The sequence below is a fragment of the Mycena indigotica genome, assembly GCF_014461135.1.
Source record: "Mycena indigotica strain 171206Taipei chromosome Unknown Mind.scaff0003, whole genome shotgun sequence".
Lineage (NCBI taxonomy): Eukaryota > Fungi > Basidiomycota > Agaricomycetes > Agaricales > Mycenaceae > Mycena > Mycena indigotica.
The window spans coordinates 1,931,454-1,946,860 of record NW_023503002.1 but is presented as its reverse complement, the minus strand read 5'-3'; the positions used below and the strand labels follow the sequence as shown (position 1 = coordinate 1,946,860).

At 49.3% G+C, this 15,407-nt stretch overlaps 3 protein-coding genes across 3 annotated transcripts; 2 read left to right on the top strand and 1 right to left on the bottom strand.

Annotated features, from left to right (window-relative positions):
* Positions 1-52: 52 nt before the first annotated feature.
* Positions 53-1,455, top strand: MIND_00330300 (CBM1 domain-containing protein; the record flags this gene model as incomplete). The annotated part of the gene is made up of 7 exons (XM_037360158.1): positions 53-183; positions 226-266; positions 316-372; positions 418-1,031; positions 1,075-1,141; positions 1,188-1,333; positions 1,381-1,455. Exons 1-7 carry the CDS (start codon positions 140-142, stop codon positions 1,453-1,455), a joined length of 1,044 nt encoding a protein of 347 aa, XP_037223043.1. The 5' UTR covers positions 53-139.
* MIND_00330200 (Pyruvate carboxylase) lies at positions 1,445-6,201 on the bottom strand (the record flags this gene model as incomplete). Its single annotated transcript, XM_037360157.1, has 24 exons — positions 6,052-6,201; positions 5,895-5,993; positions 5,739-5,851; positions 5,565-5,689; positions 5,419-5,514; positions 4,931-5,368; positions 4,525-4,883; positions 4,407-4,475; positions 4,243-4,359; positions 3,830-4,195; positions 3,698-3,780; positions 3,558-3,648; positions 3,252-3,457; positions 3,065-3,201; positions 2,801-3,021; positions 2,710-2,749; positions 2,597-2,658; positions 2,223-2,555; positions 2,135-2,181; positions 1,929-2,088; positions 1,715-1,877; positions 1,652-1,668; positions 1,541-1,601; positions 1,445-1,491 (listed from the first exon to the last, which is right to left on the bottom strand). Exons 1-24 carry the CDS (start codon positions 6,193-6,195, stop codon positions 1,445-1,447), a joined length of 3,594 nt encoding a protein of 1,197 aa, XP_037223042.1. The 5' UTR covers positions 6,196-6,201.
* A 60-nt stretch (positions 6,202-6,261) lies between these two features.
* On the top strand, positions 6,262-8,994 carry MIND_00330100 (Mitochondrial translation optimization protein; the record flags this gene model as incomplete). Its single annotated transcript, XM_037360156.1, has 18 exons — positions 6,262-6,322; positions 6,371-6,568; positions 6,623-6,678; positions 6,726-6,879; positions 6,928-7,002; positions 7,055-7,272; positions 7,323-7,425; positions 7,472-7,564; positions 7,618-7,767; positions 7,814-7,839; positions 7,890-7,917; positions 7,970-8,128; positions 8,174-8,251; positions 8,297-8,406; positions 8,453-8,502; positions 8,555-8,664; positions 8,709-8,866; positions 8,920-8,994. 18 exons carry the CDS (start codon positions 6,262-6,264, stop codon positions 8,992-8,994), a joined length of 1,902 nt encoding a protein of 633 aa, XP_037223041.1.
* Between the last annotated feature and the right edge of the window lie 6,413 nt (positions 8,995-15,407).

Here is a 15,407-nt window from a genome sequence, read left to right as displayed (position 1 = left end):
CTGGGGCGTGACACCTTCGAAATCAGCAATATTTCAAAATACAAGTTCCAAGTGTACTAATACTACTATAGCCCAACAGCTTTTCTTGCCTCCGGAAAGACCCAACCCAACCGTTGACTCAAACACCTGTCACGTTCTAATGATTACAGTCGCCAGTAAACTGACCCAGTTACTGGGGACCCAGTCAGTTCTCAATATAATTATCACTGTGATAACCCTTCAAAGGTTTCCGCTTGTACTTGGACCTATGGCAGGTGCTGGCGGTGGTGCGTGAGTGAGGATTTTCTCCAGGCTAATAACAGAGCAATTACCAAGGGAAGCTCGCTGGCGAAGTCTCTGCTGCGGGTGCCTTCGGCTTTCTTTCAGGGAGCGGTACGTAGTACTGGAATTTATATCTTTGAAAGCTCATAAACGTAGGCTATGGAGTTACCGTAGCAAGCTTCCAGGAGGAGTTGTCTTTGGCGCAATCAGCGCTCGTAGAGCAAGGCCACTTCAACCTACCGATCGGTGTTGGATTCCTGGTCTGGCAGCTTGAGCAACCCAACTCGCCCTTCGTTGAACTGCTGCGTATCGCTCTGGACAACAACGTCCAAGCTATCTGGCTATCTTTTGGTTCAGATTTTCCCGAGTGGATCAGATTCATTCGTCAATATGACAAGGGAAAGGGAAAACCGAAAACCTTGATCTTCGTCCAGATTTCAAGCATTCAGCAGGCTCTAACGGCGGCATTGGAATGGGGCGTCGATGTCATTGTTGCTCAGGGTATCGAGAGTGGTGGACATGGAGCGAGCAATGCTTTGCCTGTGGTCAATTTGGTCTCCTCCATTCTTGATGCCATCCCCCCAGACGGCCCGCTGGTGCTTGCGGCCGGGGGACTGGCAAACGGTGGACACATTGCGTCGATGCTGACCTTAGGGGCAGAAGGAGTTGTTCTCGGCACCCGATTTCTTCTGGCTAACGAGTCTCTGTACAATGCGGTCCAAAAGCAGGCCCTCCTGTCGGCCAAGTCTGATTCGACACTTCGAAGCCTGGTGCGTTCCACTCATTCCACACACGTCAAGTACTCAACTGCAGGCATGGGACTATGCGAGACAAACACTCGGTTGGCCAGTCGGGATTGATGGTCGAGGCTTACGCAATAGTTTGTTCTCACTGCACCGTTGGATTCAAAAGCACAAACAAATCAGGTATTGTCGACGACTTCGAAAATGGTGTTTCAGTGCAACTCCTCCAACAATCATTGAGAAAGGGAGTCGAAATGGAAGATGCCGATAGGATGATCATCTGGGCTGGTACGGGCGTCGGGCAGATGAATGAAATCCTTCCGGCCAAGGTAGTCACCGAGCTTTTCCACTTACGCAGGCTCATAGAGAGGAATAGGTCATAGTTGAGCAGCTCCGTGAAGATTGTATTCAGCATCTAGCCAAGGCAAGCCAGTTGTATTCTAGTGCATGATCTCAGCGACCAGATCGCCTTGTGTAATGGAATCGCCTTTCAACTGCGTGAGCAATATGGTGCACCAAAAGTACCCTTGCCTTACCTTCTTGTACGGTCACCCGTTTGACATGTCCTGATACTGGTGCAGTCACAGCGGATTCCATCTATAGACGAGTCAGAAGTGGGGATCGTCAAAAAAGTCAGGCAAATCTACCTTCATCGCACTCAAGACTGAGGGACAATGAGGGAAGGGGTTAATGTCATAGATACCACACACCGCATATGGGGTCACCCTTCTTGATTTCTTGACCTTCCTTGACTCTTACCTCGACAACGACACCAGACATAGGTGCGCCAACGGATCCAGGGTCGTTAGTGGCTTTCTCGCGCGAGACGGTTTCAACGGCCGAATTTTTGTCTTCGACAGAGACAGCGCGCACCTGTGCGAATGGCGTCTATGCAATATTGCCAAATATTGTTGGATGGCTTACTTCTCCGTTGACCTCAAACCAAACATCGCGTTGAGCGTGCCCTTCGACAACAGGCCCAACAGCCATAAGTCGGATGATAAGAGTTTTCCCCTGCTCGATGGAGATGTGCATTTCTTCTCCCATATCTGGACGACCGAGGAAGTAGCGGGTCGGAATCACACTGCAGTCACTTGAGCCTCAACGACCGCAAATGGCAAGTGTGCTACCTAAGATCACCGTATTTTTCGATGAATCCTTGATAATCTTCAAACACCTGAATTGTTTGAGCTTACAATACTAATAGGAGAGCTACACGCTTGCCTTGGGATACATCACTGATGAGATCACATCGGCATCAGTGATATGCTTTCCAAACTTGCTTCTCAAATCTGCTTTGATTTTCTTGAAGTCAAGAGGATCCATCGTAGCACCAGGTCTGCCATCAATTCTAGGCTTGTTTCGTATGATTCTGGTGCGTAAAGGCTCCGGAAACCCGCCGACCGGCTGTCCAAGATAACCCTGGAAAAATTCGACAACCGAAGAAGGGAAATCAAGTTGTTCTGCACGCTCCACAACTTGCTCTTTGGTCAGTGAATTTGATGTCATCCATTGCGCAAAGTCGCCGACGACTTTGGAAGAAGGTGTAACCTGGTATCTCTCGTTCATTCGTTAGCTTGACCAAGCGTCACTTCACTGGCCTTGATGATGTTTCCACAAAGTTCATTTGCGTCGATATATTTCTGTTTAATTACTGCGTGATCAAATTGTGAAAAGAGCCGGTGATCACACGAAAACATCGCACCGGTCCATTGCGTCCCGAGACCAAGTTGAGAAGCTTGGAACTACGCCATTTTCAGGGACAGGATCCAACAAAACATAGATGAAACTCGAACCATTAGGTTAGTATATTGGCCACCAGGCATTTCATGATCGAAGACACTCGAGTCGGACGCGCGAACGTTTGCTTCAAAGCAGCCGTACAGTAGGCGGACTTGACTCCAATATAGGTTGAGAGCTTGAATATCTTCAAATCGTATTCCAGTTCCAAGGGCGGTTTGCTCCAGTGCCATACAGACCGCTCCCATGGACGGTTGTGAAGTTAGGCCAGACATGCCTGAGTAGGTGAAGAATGACGAGGGGGGATAATATAAACATACTGTCAATAGCCACATCTACTACGTCGGCACCAGCAGCAGCAGCAGCAATCATACTCGCAGTAGCAATGCCCGCGGTGTCATGCGAGTGAACATGGATGGGAAGGTCTGGGTATGCTTTACGGATTGCGCCAATGAGTCTTCGCGGAGTAAGTCAGACCAATGGTGGTGTGTAGGCGAGGTCACCCACAGCTTTGCGGCTTCCGGCTTCAATAAGCCAGCCATGTCTTTGACGCCGAGGACATGGATGCCCTCCTGAACGAGTTTGTCGACGAAATCGAGATAGTACTGGAGGGTATATTTCTTTTCGTTGGGGCTGGCGACGTCCCCACTATAACAGACCACGGCTTCGACGACCCCGCCAGCTTTTTTGGCAGCATCAATTCCAAGTTGCATCTGCAGTGTTTATGAATCTCTGGAGCACTGATACCCACAGGAACCTACGTTCTCTTAACATAGAGTTGTCAATTGTTAGTTAAACGATGTAAATCAAGACCGCACCAAAGTAGTTGAGAGAATCGAAGACTCTGAAGATGTCTAAGCCATTTTCAACGGCTTTCTTGGAAAACTCGTAGATAGCATTGTCACTGGACCAACGTTAATTATTCCGTCGTTTCTCTGCCGCTAGAGACCCACGGATAGCTTGTGTAACCAACTCCGTTAGCACCGCGCACAAGGGCCTGGAATGGAATATTTGGTACCAGCTTGCGCAACGTACGCTGGAGGACAATCAGGGATCGAGTTCACTCTGCCTGTAAGATAACCCACCAGCCTCTCCCAGGGATCTTCGTACAAGAACCGCATTGCAACATCGAAGGTTGCCCCGCCCCAACACTCTAGACTGTAGGCATTGGCTAGCGCGTAGCTAGTTTCTTTGGCAATGTTGACCATGTCAATTGTACGCAGACGGGTGGCCAGGAGAGATTGGTGTGCATCACGCCACGTGGTGTCCATGATAAGAGTGCCAGGATATTCTCGAACTGCTTTTGCAAAGGCTTCGGGCCCCTGCTCCACAATTATATTTCGCCAACCGACAGCGCACGGGATAGATGCATCTAGGGTTTGAGGGCTCGAGGGATCTTCTCGATTTTGGAATTTCGGAATTATAACTTCGTCTTTCAGACCAGGTTCACCCTTTGAGGCGTGTAAGAACAGCAAGTAGATCGCCGAAAGTCACGCACCACTTGTCCTTTGATGGAGCTACCGTTAACGGCAAGATCACCAAGGTATGCCAGCAATTTTTGAGCCCGATTCTGGCTTTGAACGAGTTTAAACAACTCTGGCGTGTCGTCAATGAACTTGACGGAGGTTAGCATCCAATTCATTGGGCAGATCAAGTATTCACGGTGGTCCAGGTTTTGCCACCAATGAAGACATCATGAGTAAGGAGACGAAAGAGGAAAGGAATATTAGTCTGGAATCCTGAGTCAGCGCTTGGAATATGCGATTGATATACAAATCACTTTGACGCCGCGAATCCTAAATTCAACAAGAGCTCGCAGCATCTTGCGTCTAGCAACTTCGTAGGTTGTGCCACTGACTGTACATTTGACGAGCAAACTGTCATAGTGGGGAGTTATTTGGGCTCCAGCGAAACCAGAGCTAGCGTCCAGACGAACGCCATTACCACCTGCGCTACGGTATACTTCGATTTTTCCAGTATCGGGTTGGAAGCCTTGGGATGCATCCTCCGTCGTTACTCGGCACTGGATAGCGAAACCACGCTTGGTAACAGCCTCTTGCGTTAGGCCAAGCTGGGGAAGTGTGGCCCCGGCCGCAATCTGAATCTGAGCAGCAACAATATCGATGCCGGTGATTTCCTCTGCAGGATGTCAATCACAAAAAGCAAAGTCATGCAAAATTAGACACCTGTAATCGTATGCTCCACCTGAATGCGAGGATTAATCTCGATGAAGTAATGCCTTCCCATTTGGTCAACTAGGAACTCTGCTGTTCCGGCATTTCGATATCCAACACTTTTCGCTAGCTTGATCGCATCTGAGAGAATGGCTTGCCTGACTTCCTCCGGGAGATGGGTAGCTGGAGCAACTTCTACAACTTTCTGGTGCCGCCTTTGAACGGAACAGTCACGCTCAAATAAGTGGATCGTGTTTCCTTGAGCATCTGCAAGGATCTGGACTTCAATGTGACGGGGCCGTTCAAGAAAACGCTCGATGAAAACTGTGCCGTCACCGAAGGCTGATTTTGCTTCACTTGTCGCCCGTTCGAACGCGTCTTTGAAGTCAGATTGTTCACGGACAACACGCATTCCTCTGCCACCTCCCCCCATGGCGGCCTTGATGATAACTACGTCCAAGTTAGAAAAGGATTGTGCAGACTGTGCCAATATAACCAACCAGGAAAGCCATACTCTTTAATAAACGCGTCGCCATCGGAGTAGGACGCGACTGGTCCCGGAGTCCCTGGAACAATAGGCACCCCTGCTTTCATGGCTACCCATGGGTGAGGATCGGAAATGAGCGGAGATTGCGGAGCTCTTTACCGAGTGTGCGGGCTTTAGTCTTGTCTCCCAAGCCATCAATGACTTCAGGTGAAGGCCCGATGAAAGCAATGCCAGCTTGTTCAACCTTGCGCGCGAATTCCGCATTCTCCGAAAGGAATCCGTAACTATCCGGCTTGAATAAGGGGCGGAGATAGAGTGGAGTTTGGCACTGACCCTGGATGGATCATGTCCACCCCATGTTCAAGCGCGATTCGAATGATATCGTCCTGCGCAAGGTAGGCAGCAACGGGCGTCAAACCTTTACCAACTTGATATGCTTCGTCGGACTATGCTCATTAGAGACAAGGAGTCAGAGACTGGTTTCAAAACCTTTTGGCGATGGGCAGAGAGCCGGTCCTCATACGAATAAATCGCGACAGTGTGCATCGCGAGTTCATGAGCAGATCTGAAAACGCGAATTGCGATTTCCTAGAATGAAATCAAGGAGGGTTAGCAGCAGAAGTATTTAGAAAAGCGAAACGCGCACCCCGCGGTTGGCGACGAGGATCTTTGGGAGAGGTCCGCTATGACCAGCGCCTTTCCTTCTCATCGACTGAATAGAGTGCACTGGTGTTCCAGGCACAGAGGGAAAGGCGGAGAATGAGCCTAGTCGGGGAGGATGCAGCGACATAGTCCGCGTTGGTGGTTGTTGGAAGAGAGATTAGTTTTATCTCCCATCAGCATCGCGGCGTTACTTATGTATCTCTTCTCACGTCCACTATCAAGACGGTTTTATTCCATTGCGCCGCGTTATGACGGTTCTACTTGAACTGTGGCGACTTCGTTTCCGCTGAAATTTGCCCTAGTTTGTGTCATTGGAGGAGGTCATGCTGGATGCGAAGCCGCTACGGGTGCTGCTAGGACTGGCGCTAGGACTGTTCTCCTCACGCAAAATATCCAAACCATCGGCGAAATGTCATGTAACCCTTCTATCGGCGGCGTAGGAAAAGGAACATTAGTCCGCGAAATCGACGCGCTTGACGGTTTAATGGGAGTGGTTGCTGGTGAGCTAACCAATTAGAACAGTGTTCGTGAGTGACTACTAACAGCATGCACAGACAAGGCTGGAATTCAGTTTACTATTCTCAATCGTTCAAAGGGCGCGGCAGTTTGGGTGAGAGATTTAGGAAAATACTCGCCAAGTTAACGTTACTTGTCCAGGGACCTCGCGCTCAAATGGACCGAAAACTGTATAAAAAGCACATGCAGGAAGCACTGAACCACTACAAAAATTTAGATGTCCGTTCAGGCAGCGTCCACGACATTGTGTTGGACCTATCCAAGGCCCATAACCCTATATCCGGCGTCAAGCTAGGTCTGGCGTTCTGTAAATACTATTTCGTACTCTTAACTGCCATGTCAGACACCGGCGAGGTTATCTCTTGTTCGAAAGTGGTTCTTTGCACAGGCACCTTTCTCTCCGGCGAGATCCACATTGGCAAGAGACAGATTTCTCCGCCAATCATATGCCAAACTAAGCAATTGAGCAGGACTGAAGCGTTTTCCTGCTGGGCGGTTAGGCTCTCCTCCTTCCCCCGGAGGTTTATCCAATACGCTGGCCGCCGCTGGGTTCAAACTTGGTCGCTTGCAAACAGGGACCCCAGCACGCCTCGATAAACGCACAATTGATTTTAGAGCTTTGGAACGACAAGATGGAGACGCGAATCCTCTTCCGTTTAGTTTTATAAATGATCACGTGCAAAATGCGGTTAGTCCGTTCTCTTATTGTTGTTTCTAGGCTCAGCGGTGCGTGTGCAGAACAATCAGATTGCATGCTATCAAACATTCACCACACCGTTAACCCATGAACATGTCAAACGCAGTCTACATTTGAGTGTGCATATTCAAGAAACCAAGAAAGGTACATGAAATCTTCTATGGTTCACAAATGTCTAATCTTCATGCAGGGCCACGTTATTGCCCATCACTTGAAAGCAAAATCATTCGATTCAACAATGACAGACACACGGTTTGGTTGGAACCCGAAGGTTACGATTCAGGTCTGCTGCCCTTGAGTATTACTCAGTCTCGTTGGTCGCTCATGTTCTTCAAGACATCATCTACCCGAATGGTGTCTCTTGTAGCATGCCTGAAGAGCTTCAAGAACCTATGCTGCGCACAATACCTGGACTTGAGCATGCCAAGATTGTGCGGCCTGCCTATGGTGTTGAGTACGACTACATAGACCCTCGTGAACTGGATGGCAAGTATTCCACCGCCTCTGAATCCTCATCATTCATCATCCTTAGCTACCTTGGAGACCAAGAAGATCAAGGTAATGCGACTAGCTGAATGAAATGTGACTTTTCATTAAACACTCTCAAGGGTTTGTTCTTGGCTGGTCAAATCAATGGTATGTGTAGGAGAACACACACATATTGAATATCTAATAATTTGTTGTCTAGGTACAACTGGGTATGAAGAGGCAGCAGCACAAGGCCTTATTGCAGGAGTCAATGCTGGTCTTAGTTCACTTCATCAGCCATCTTTGATTCTGTCTCGAGCAGATGGATTTATTGGGGTTATGATTGATGACTTAATTCAAAAGGGGGTAGAGGAGCCTTGTGAGTATATCAGATTATAAGTTAGACAGCTAAAAAAATTTTTAGACCGAATGTTTACATCACGCTCTGAATTCCGAATGACAATGCGGAGTGACAATGCAGATTCCCGTTTGACACAATTGGGTAAGAGATATATATTAGTATTCTAAGGAACTTAAAATTTGCCAGGATATAATTCTGGCATTATTACTGCATCTCGTTGGGCTATGTTTCAAACTACCCAAGCCCAAATAAATGATGCCCTTTCCCTTCTACAAAATACTATTTTAAGTCCTCAGGTAAATTTCAATTTATAGATATGATCTGCTTTTATTATATCTATAGGCATGGAACCAACTTGGGCTAAATGTCAAGCTTGATGGTGTTCTGCGAAGGTATATGATATTCTAGTAATGATAATATCAATTCTGATCATAATATGTTTAGTGCATATCATATATTGCGATATCCTCAAGTCAATATAGTTAGCCTTCAAATGGCTATTCCATCCCTTGCTAGAATTCAGGATAAAATTATAGAGCGACTTCGCATAGAGAGTGAGTCCTAATTTAGTGAAATATATTTCTCTAATAACTAAAAGGTCTTTATACGCCATTTATTGCAAGACAAATAGCAGATCTAGCTGAATTCATGAAGGAGGAAGATATCTCTCTAAGTCCTGGTATTGACTACCATAGTATACCAGGCTTAAGTGCAGAGGTTTGTGAACGTCTGGTCCAGGTTAAACCTCGAACTATTGTAAGCTTGATAAAACATTTTTGCGGTATGATTAATATATATTACTTACCTAGGGAGCAGCAAAACGAATGGAGGGTATGACTCCTGTTGGAATTATTCAATTACTTCGGTATAGACTTAATTATTAAAAATAATTTATACTATATATTCACATTGGGGTTCTGGGAAAAAAAGGCAGCCTAAGCTGGGTTTTTTTGTGGCAGATCCAGGCCAAAATAACTGAGGCCAATTTTTACATAAATCATGGGCCCTGATCCCCGTGCACGTGACTCTGGAATTACCTTATTTGGTAATTTCTGAGTCATGTGCACGGAAATCTGCAGCCTTGATTTGACTCTAATCAGCTGACCATATTTGGTACCAGTCTTCCAACAAAAAATTCCTGCTTTAGGCTCCCTTTTTGCGCGAATCCCCGGTGTCACTGCGGGCAATGGAGCATATTCCGCCCTGGAATATCATGAGAATATTATAAATATTACAGGCTGTATTCATTCCATCTTCTAGGCTGGAATATGATAGGAAGATCTGTGGAATATTCTCAATTTTCTCACCATCTGCTAGGTATATGACAGCCTGGAAAATGTTGGGCAGATCCGTAGAATATTCTCAATCTGCCATATGTTTTTATTCAATATTCCAGCCTGGAATATATCATATGTTCCAGGCTGGAATATTGTAATAAGATTCTCAGACTATCATTGATTGGGATTCTGGTTGGGATTCCATAAAACTGTGATATACCACTACATAATTACATGCTGGCTAGCAGATACCATGTCTCGCACACCTAGCTTACCCCTCATCACAAAGGCTTGCTGCTTGCTAACACTTGTGTACTTTTTTTTTCTCTTGCATTATGATATTTTACCTACACGCATACACTACGTGTCTGCGTCCACAGTCCACTTCACTAATCATCTCCTTCCTGATGTAAACCTGGAGGTTTCCTTAGTGACGTCACTTTTTTCTCTTCTTCTTACGCTACATCACTGTACGGCGTAGTTAGGCGGAATCACCCCCGGACAAGGGTCTTATCGTATCTCGGACCCTTCCTTGAGCGTTCTAGTGTTTCTGGGCACATCCGTACGCCCAGTTTCCACTTTTTTTACGATATCCATCCTTGACCCACTACTGTTACACCCCCAAAACGTTTCCCCCCACTCCACGCAACCCACCGAGGCTCTGCCAACTCTTTCGAGATCTCGCCAAGCCCTCCACGCTCGGCGAGCCCAAAATACTTCCATTAAACTCCCACACTCTTCGGATTCTGTCACCCGACGGCCGACGAGCCACTAGGGCAAACCAGCCCAGCAGACTGGATAAACGGCCACCGAGCCATATATAGAACGAACAGACGAGCCAACTCGCTCACAACTGGAATGACCACCGCGTCCAACGACACAATGGGACTGGGATTGACTGACCTCGCCGCACACCCCGCCGGTACCGGACTACCAAATCGGGAAGCCGAGGGCCGAACCCTAGCCCTGTCACAAGTGACATCTGGCCGCCGACCCGCGGTACCTTTTCCTGCCCCACCACCCACCTGCATCTTCTCGTATACGCGATCCCCACACGCAATGTCCCTCCCTCGTGCTACAGTCACGAACACGGACCCGGCTAAACGCTGCCCAACTCTCTCCATTGGCTCATACGACCCGGAGCTTCTACGCGAGTTCTTCGACGCGCTGGATGACCACGCAGAAGCGGCCTCTGTAACAGCAAAGAATCTGGTCGCGCGTACGCTGAAGGCAATCAAAGATAACGACTGGATTCAGAACGTGCGCGGCGACAAAGAACGACTTCAGAAGCTCACCTTGGACGCCCTCAAAACGGAGATTCGCGAGTTTTTGCTGGGTGCAGACTGGGAGGCTAAGCAGCTTCGCGCGGTCCGACACTGTGTCCAGAAACCGGACAAAGGTTTCCTCAAATACTACACGCGCCTCGTCAGCAATAACGAACTCTTGCACAACACAAAGTCCTACCTCGACGAGGGTGCTATCCGAGCTCATGCCGCGTCCCACTGTCTCGACAAGCTTAGCGATGCGATGGACGACGTTGCAGACGATCTCGCGGCTATACCAACGACGCGCGAATGGTCGAAGGCGGTAGAGGCGATCGACTATAAACGTCGCAAGGACGAAACCGCACGCAAGGCCGAAATCGCTGCCGCGCTTGCAGAACAACAACGTGGGTTCGCCAGACAGGCGAACATGAAGCGCCCCCGCGACTTGACCGAGGATGACGGACACCACAAGCGTGCGCGCACCAACGAAAACGCCCCTCCTTGTACACAGGGCACGCGTGCTAAGTTCCTGGCGGAGGACGAGCGCAAATTGTTGGACGAGAATTTCGGGTGCCGCAAATGCCGCAAGCCCTTCGTATTCCACTACGCCCGCGACAACCTGTGCGATTTCCCCCCTCCGGACGTGGAGAAGGTGACGAAAAAGACGATCCAAGTCGCAAGGGCGAACCTGACGGCGGAGCAACGGGCCAAACTTGCGGAAAAGACAAACACGGGAGCGAGCGCTGCCCCCAAGACTGCTTTCCAAGGTCGTTCGGCACCTGTCGCAGCACTTATCAACGACTTCTACAACGAAGATGATGGAGAGACGGACGATGATAGTTCTGAGGTCGGACCGGCGGAACAGAATGTACGTGGGCTAGAGCCTTTGCCTGCGGACACTGACTGTGCTTCTCCGACAGAGCTCGCCGACCCCGTACGGAGCTCGCCTGCCGCGTCTTCCCACTACCTCTGGAACTGCATGATTGAAGGCTCGCGAACAAACCTCCCCATTTCTGTACAATCCTTGATCGACAACGGCTCCCACTTAGTCCTTATCAAAGACGACTTAGCAGAATTAGTTGGCCTCCGACGTAGACGCTTGAACACGCCTTTTTCTTTCGACCTCGCTGTACCTACGGATTCTCCTTCCGCACCATTGATCACCGAATACGTTAAACTACGATTAATATCCACGGACCACCGTTACGTTTCTCGCACTGTACGAGCCATGATTGTTCCGAACTTGTGCGTCCCCATCCTGTTGGGCACACCGTTCCTATATCGAAATAAAATTGTTATTGACCACGAGCTGCGCACTGTAGTCGACAAATCGTGTGGCTACGACCTGCTGAACCCACCGCCCTTAGAACCTCTCAAGAAGCCAAAAAGAAGACTTCGCGAGGTTATGCGAGAAGTACATGATAACAGGCGACTACTAGCTGAGCAGCTTCGCGGGGTTTGCGAAGCCCGGCGCGACCGACTGGATTCTATGGGCCTGCTGGAATATGGCAAGCCAGTTAACGTGGTTACGGCAGTACACGAACGTATTCATGTCCTAGCCGAATGGGAGCGCTTACAGAAAAAGGGTAACACAATCAAATCCGAATTCAGACCGATCTTCGATGCAATACCTCATGTTGACGATCTACCTGCAGATGTAAACTGCGAAATCAAATTGAAGGAGGCTTCCACGACACTGACGCGTAGATCTTATAACAGCCCTCGCAAGTATCGTGAAGCGTGGAGCATTCTGATCAAGAAACACCTAGATGCTGGCCGGATTCGTCCTTCAAATTCTCCTTATGCCTCGCCCGCAATGCTGATACCTAAGGCTGATAAGGAGTCCTTACCACGCTGGGTTAACGACTATAGGGCGGTAAATGCCAACACAGTTCACGACGTCTTCCCGCTGCCGAGAGTCGACGACATTCTCGCCGACTGCGCGAAGGGGAAGATTTGGTCGAAAATTGATTTCACCGATTCATTCTTCCAAACGCGAATGCATCCGGACTCCGTCAAGTACACTGCGGTTAATACACCGCTGGGTCTTTACGAATGGTTGGTCATGCCCCAAGGCTTGCGCAATGCGCCTTCAGTCCAACAGCGGAGGGTGACAGCGGCCTTAAGAGAGTACATTGGCCGCTTTTGCCATGTGTACATTGACGATGTGATCATTTGGTCGCAGAATGAGGACGAACACGAAAATCACATTCGCGCCATATTTACAGCCCTGCGCGAGGCGAGGTTATATTGCAACGAAAAGAAGACGCAACTGTTCTCTTACGAAATAGATTTCCTAGGCCACCACATCTCACAGCGGGGCATTGAGGCCGATAAGGCTAAGGTGGACCGGATATTCAACTGGCCGACGCCCAAGAGTACAACCCATGTCCGCGCTTTCCTGGGATTGGTGAGATTTGTGGCCCAGTTCCTGCCGGGCCTAGCGAAGCATACCGAAGTCCTGTCTTCACTGACGACTAAGGCGGCCGAGAAGGATTGGCCGGGCTGGCGTGAACACCACCAGGCCGCCTTCGAGGCAATCAAGGGCTTGGTGGTTAGCGCTGATTGTTTGGTGACCATCGACCACCAGAACATGGGCGAGAACAGGATCTTCGTGACCACTGACGCGAGCGATACGCGTTCTCTGGAGCGATTCTATCGTACGGCCCGAGTTGGGAGACAGCGAGACCTGTTGCTTTCGACTCAATGACCTTCAAGGGCGCTGAGTTGAATTACCCAGTACACGAAAAAGAACTCCTGGCGATCATTCGAGCGTTCCGCAAGTGGCGGAACGATTTGATTGGATCGGAAATTGCTGTCTTCACGGACCATAGGACTCTGGAAAATTTCTCAACTCAACGGGATTTATCTCGGCGTCAAGCGAGGTGGATGGAATTCTTATCACAGTTCGATCTGAAAATAATTTATGTACCGGGTAAGGATAATGAAGGCGCTGATGCACTTTCTCGGACGGACTTCGTCGACAACGACCCACATGATGTGGAGAGCTTGAAGGTGACAACCCTTCCTGTGGCGTCGGTGGTGCCAGCCCAGATCGGCGCGACTCTGGCCTTGACATTGACACGAGACCCACGTTATGCGGTGGGTGTAAACGCTGTTCTGGACGTGCGGGCAGATGCGTCACTACTGGACACAATCCGGGAAGGTTATCCAGTCGACAAGTGGACGGCCAAACTTCCAGGGTTGTTAGGGTCGCTCCCAGGATTGCGGACTGAAAATGACCTGTGGTTTATTGGCGAAAGGCTGATTGTGCCGCGTCACGGGAATCTACGGGAGACGCTGTTCCACATGGCGCACGACGCACTGGGCCACTTCGGTTTCGATAAGTCCTATGCGGCCCTACGCTATTACTGGCCTAATATGAGAAAGGAGCTAGAGTCTGGGTACATACCAGGCTGCGCGGACTGTCAGCGCAACAAATCGTCAACAAGGAGGAAAGCGGGTCCGCTTCACCCCCTGCCAATCGTATGGACTCAGTTGCGATTGACTTTGTCGGCCCGCTGCCGGAGGACGAAGGTTTCAATTGTCTGGTGACACTGACCGATAGGCTTGGGGCAGAGATACAACTCGTACCCACGAGAACGAACATCTCTGCAGAAGATTTTGCCTTGTTGTTCTTCGATAGATGGTATTGTGAGAACGGGCTGCCACTGGAGCTCATATCTGATAGGGATAAGCTTTTTATCTCAAAGTTCTGGAAGGCTTTGCATAAATTGACGGGAGTGAAAGTTAAGATGTCAACGGCTTATCATCCACAGACAGATGGTGCGAGCGAGCGTACGAAACAAAACGGTAATCCAATGCATTCGCTATCATATCTCGCACAATCAGCGAGGCTGGGTGCGGGCGTTACCTCGCATCCGTTTCAGTATGATGAATACGGTAAACGCCTCTACAGGATTTTCAGGTTTCCAATTGAAGACAGGTCGCGCGCCGCGGATGCTGCCGCCACTGCTTGCGTTGCCAGTTACTAAAGAGGACTTCCAAGCCAGGGAATTGCTCCAACAAATCGAAACGGACGTAGCAGAGGCAAAGGACAATTTATTGGCTGCGAAGGCCCGACAGGCCGAACAGGCCAACAAAACGCGCCTGCCAGACGTAGACTTCAAGGTCGGCGACCGCGTCGTCTTGAACACAAAGAAGCGCCGCAAACACTTTCTGAACTTGGGAAAGGGCCGGGTGGCTAAGTTTATTGTGCGAAGCGACGGCCCCTTCTCTATCGAGGAAGTACATCCTGAAGTCTCGACTGTTAAACTGGATTTGAAGGGTCACAAGGCTTTACACCCTGTCTTCCATACCTCGGAGGTCAGGTTGTTTGTGGAAAATGACGCTGAGTTGTTTCCGGGCCGCAATCTGGACAAACCTCCGCCAATAGTATCACCTGACGGTGAAGAGGAATACCTTGTCGACCGGATAGTCGACGAGCGCGTCTTCCGAGGTCGAAAACAATACAAGGTTCATTGGTATGGATATGGCCCTGAAGATGATGAATGGGTGGATGAATCAGAGGTGGAGGATCTCGAGCATCTGGATGCTTGGGAGGCTGGACTCTCGCAGGAAGGTATTACGGCCTCAGCCGTGCAGGGCGAGCCAAATTCTAAGAGTTCGCCTCATGTTTCAACTTCGTTTGGCCATCAAGATTCGGACGACATCAACCAATTGCCAGCAGACTCCCGCGCAGTCTCAAATCCAAGCGCAGGACAGCTCGACGTGCGTAGCCGCCTACGCAAGAGG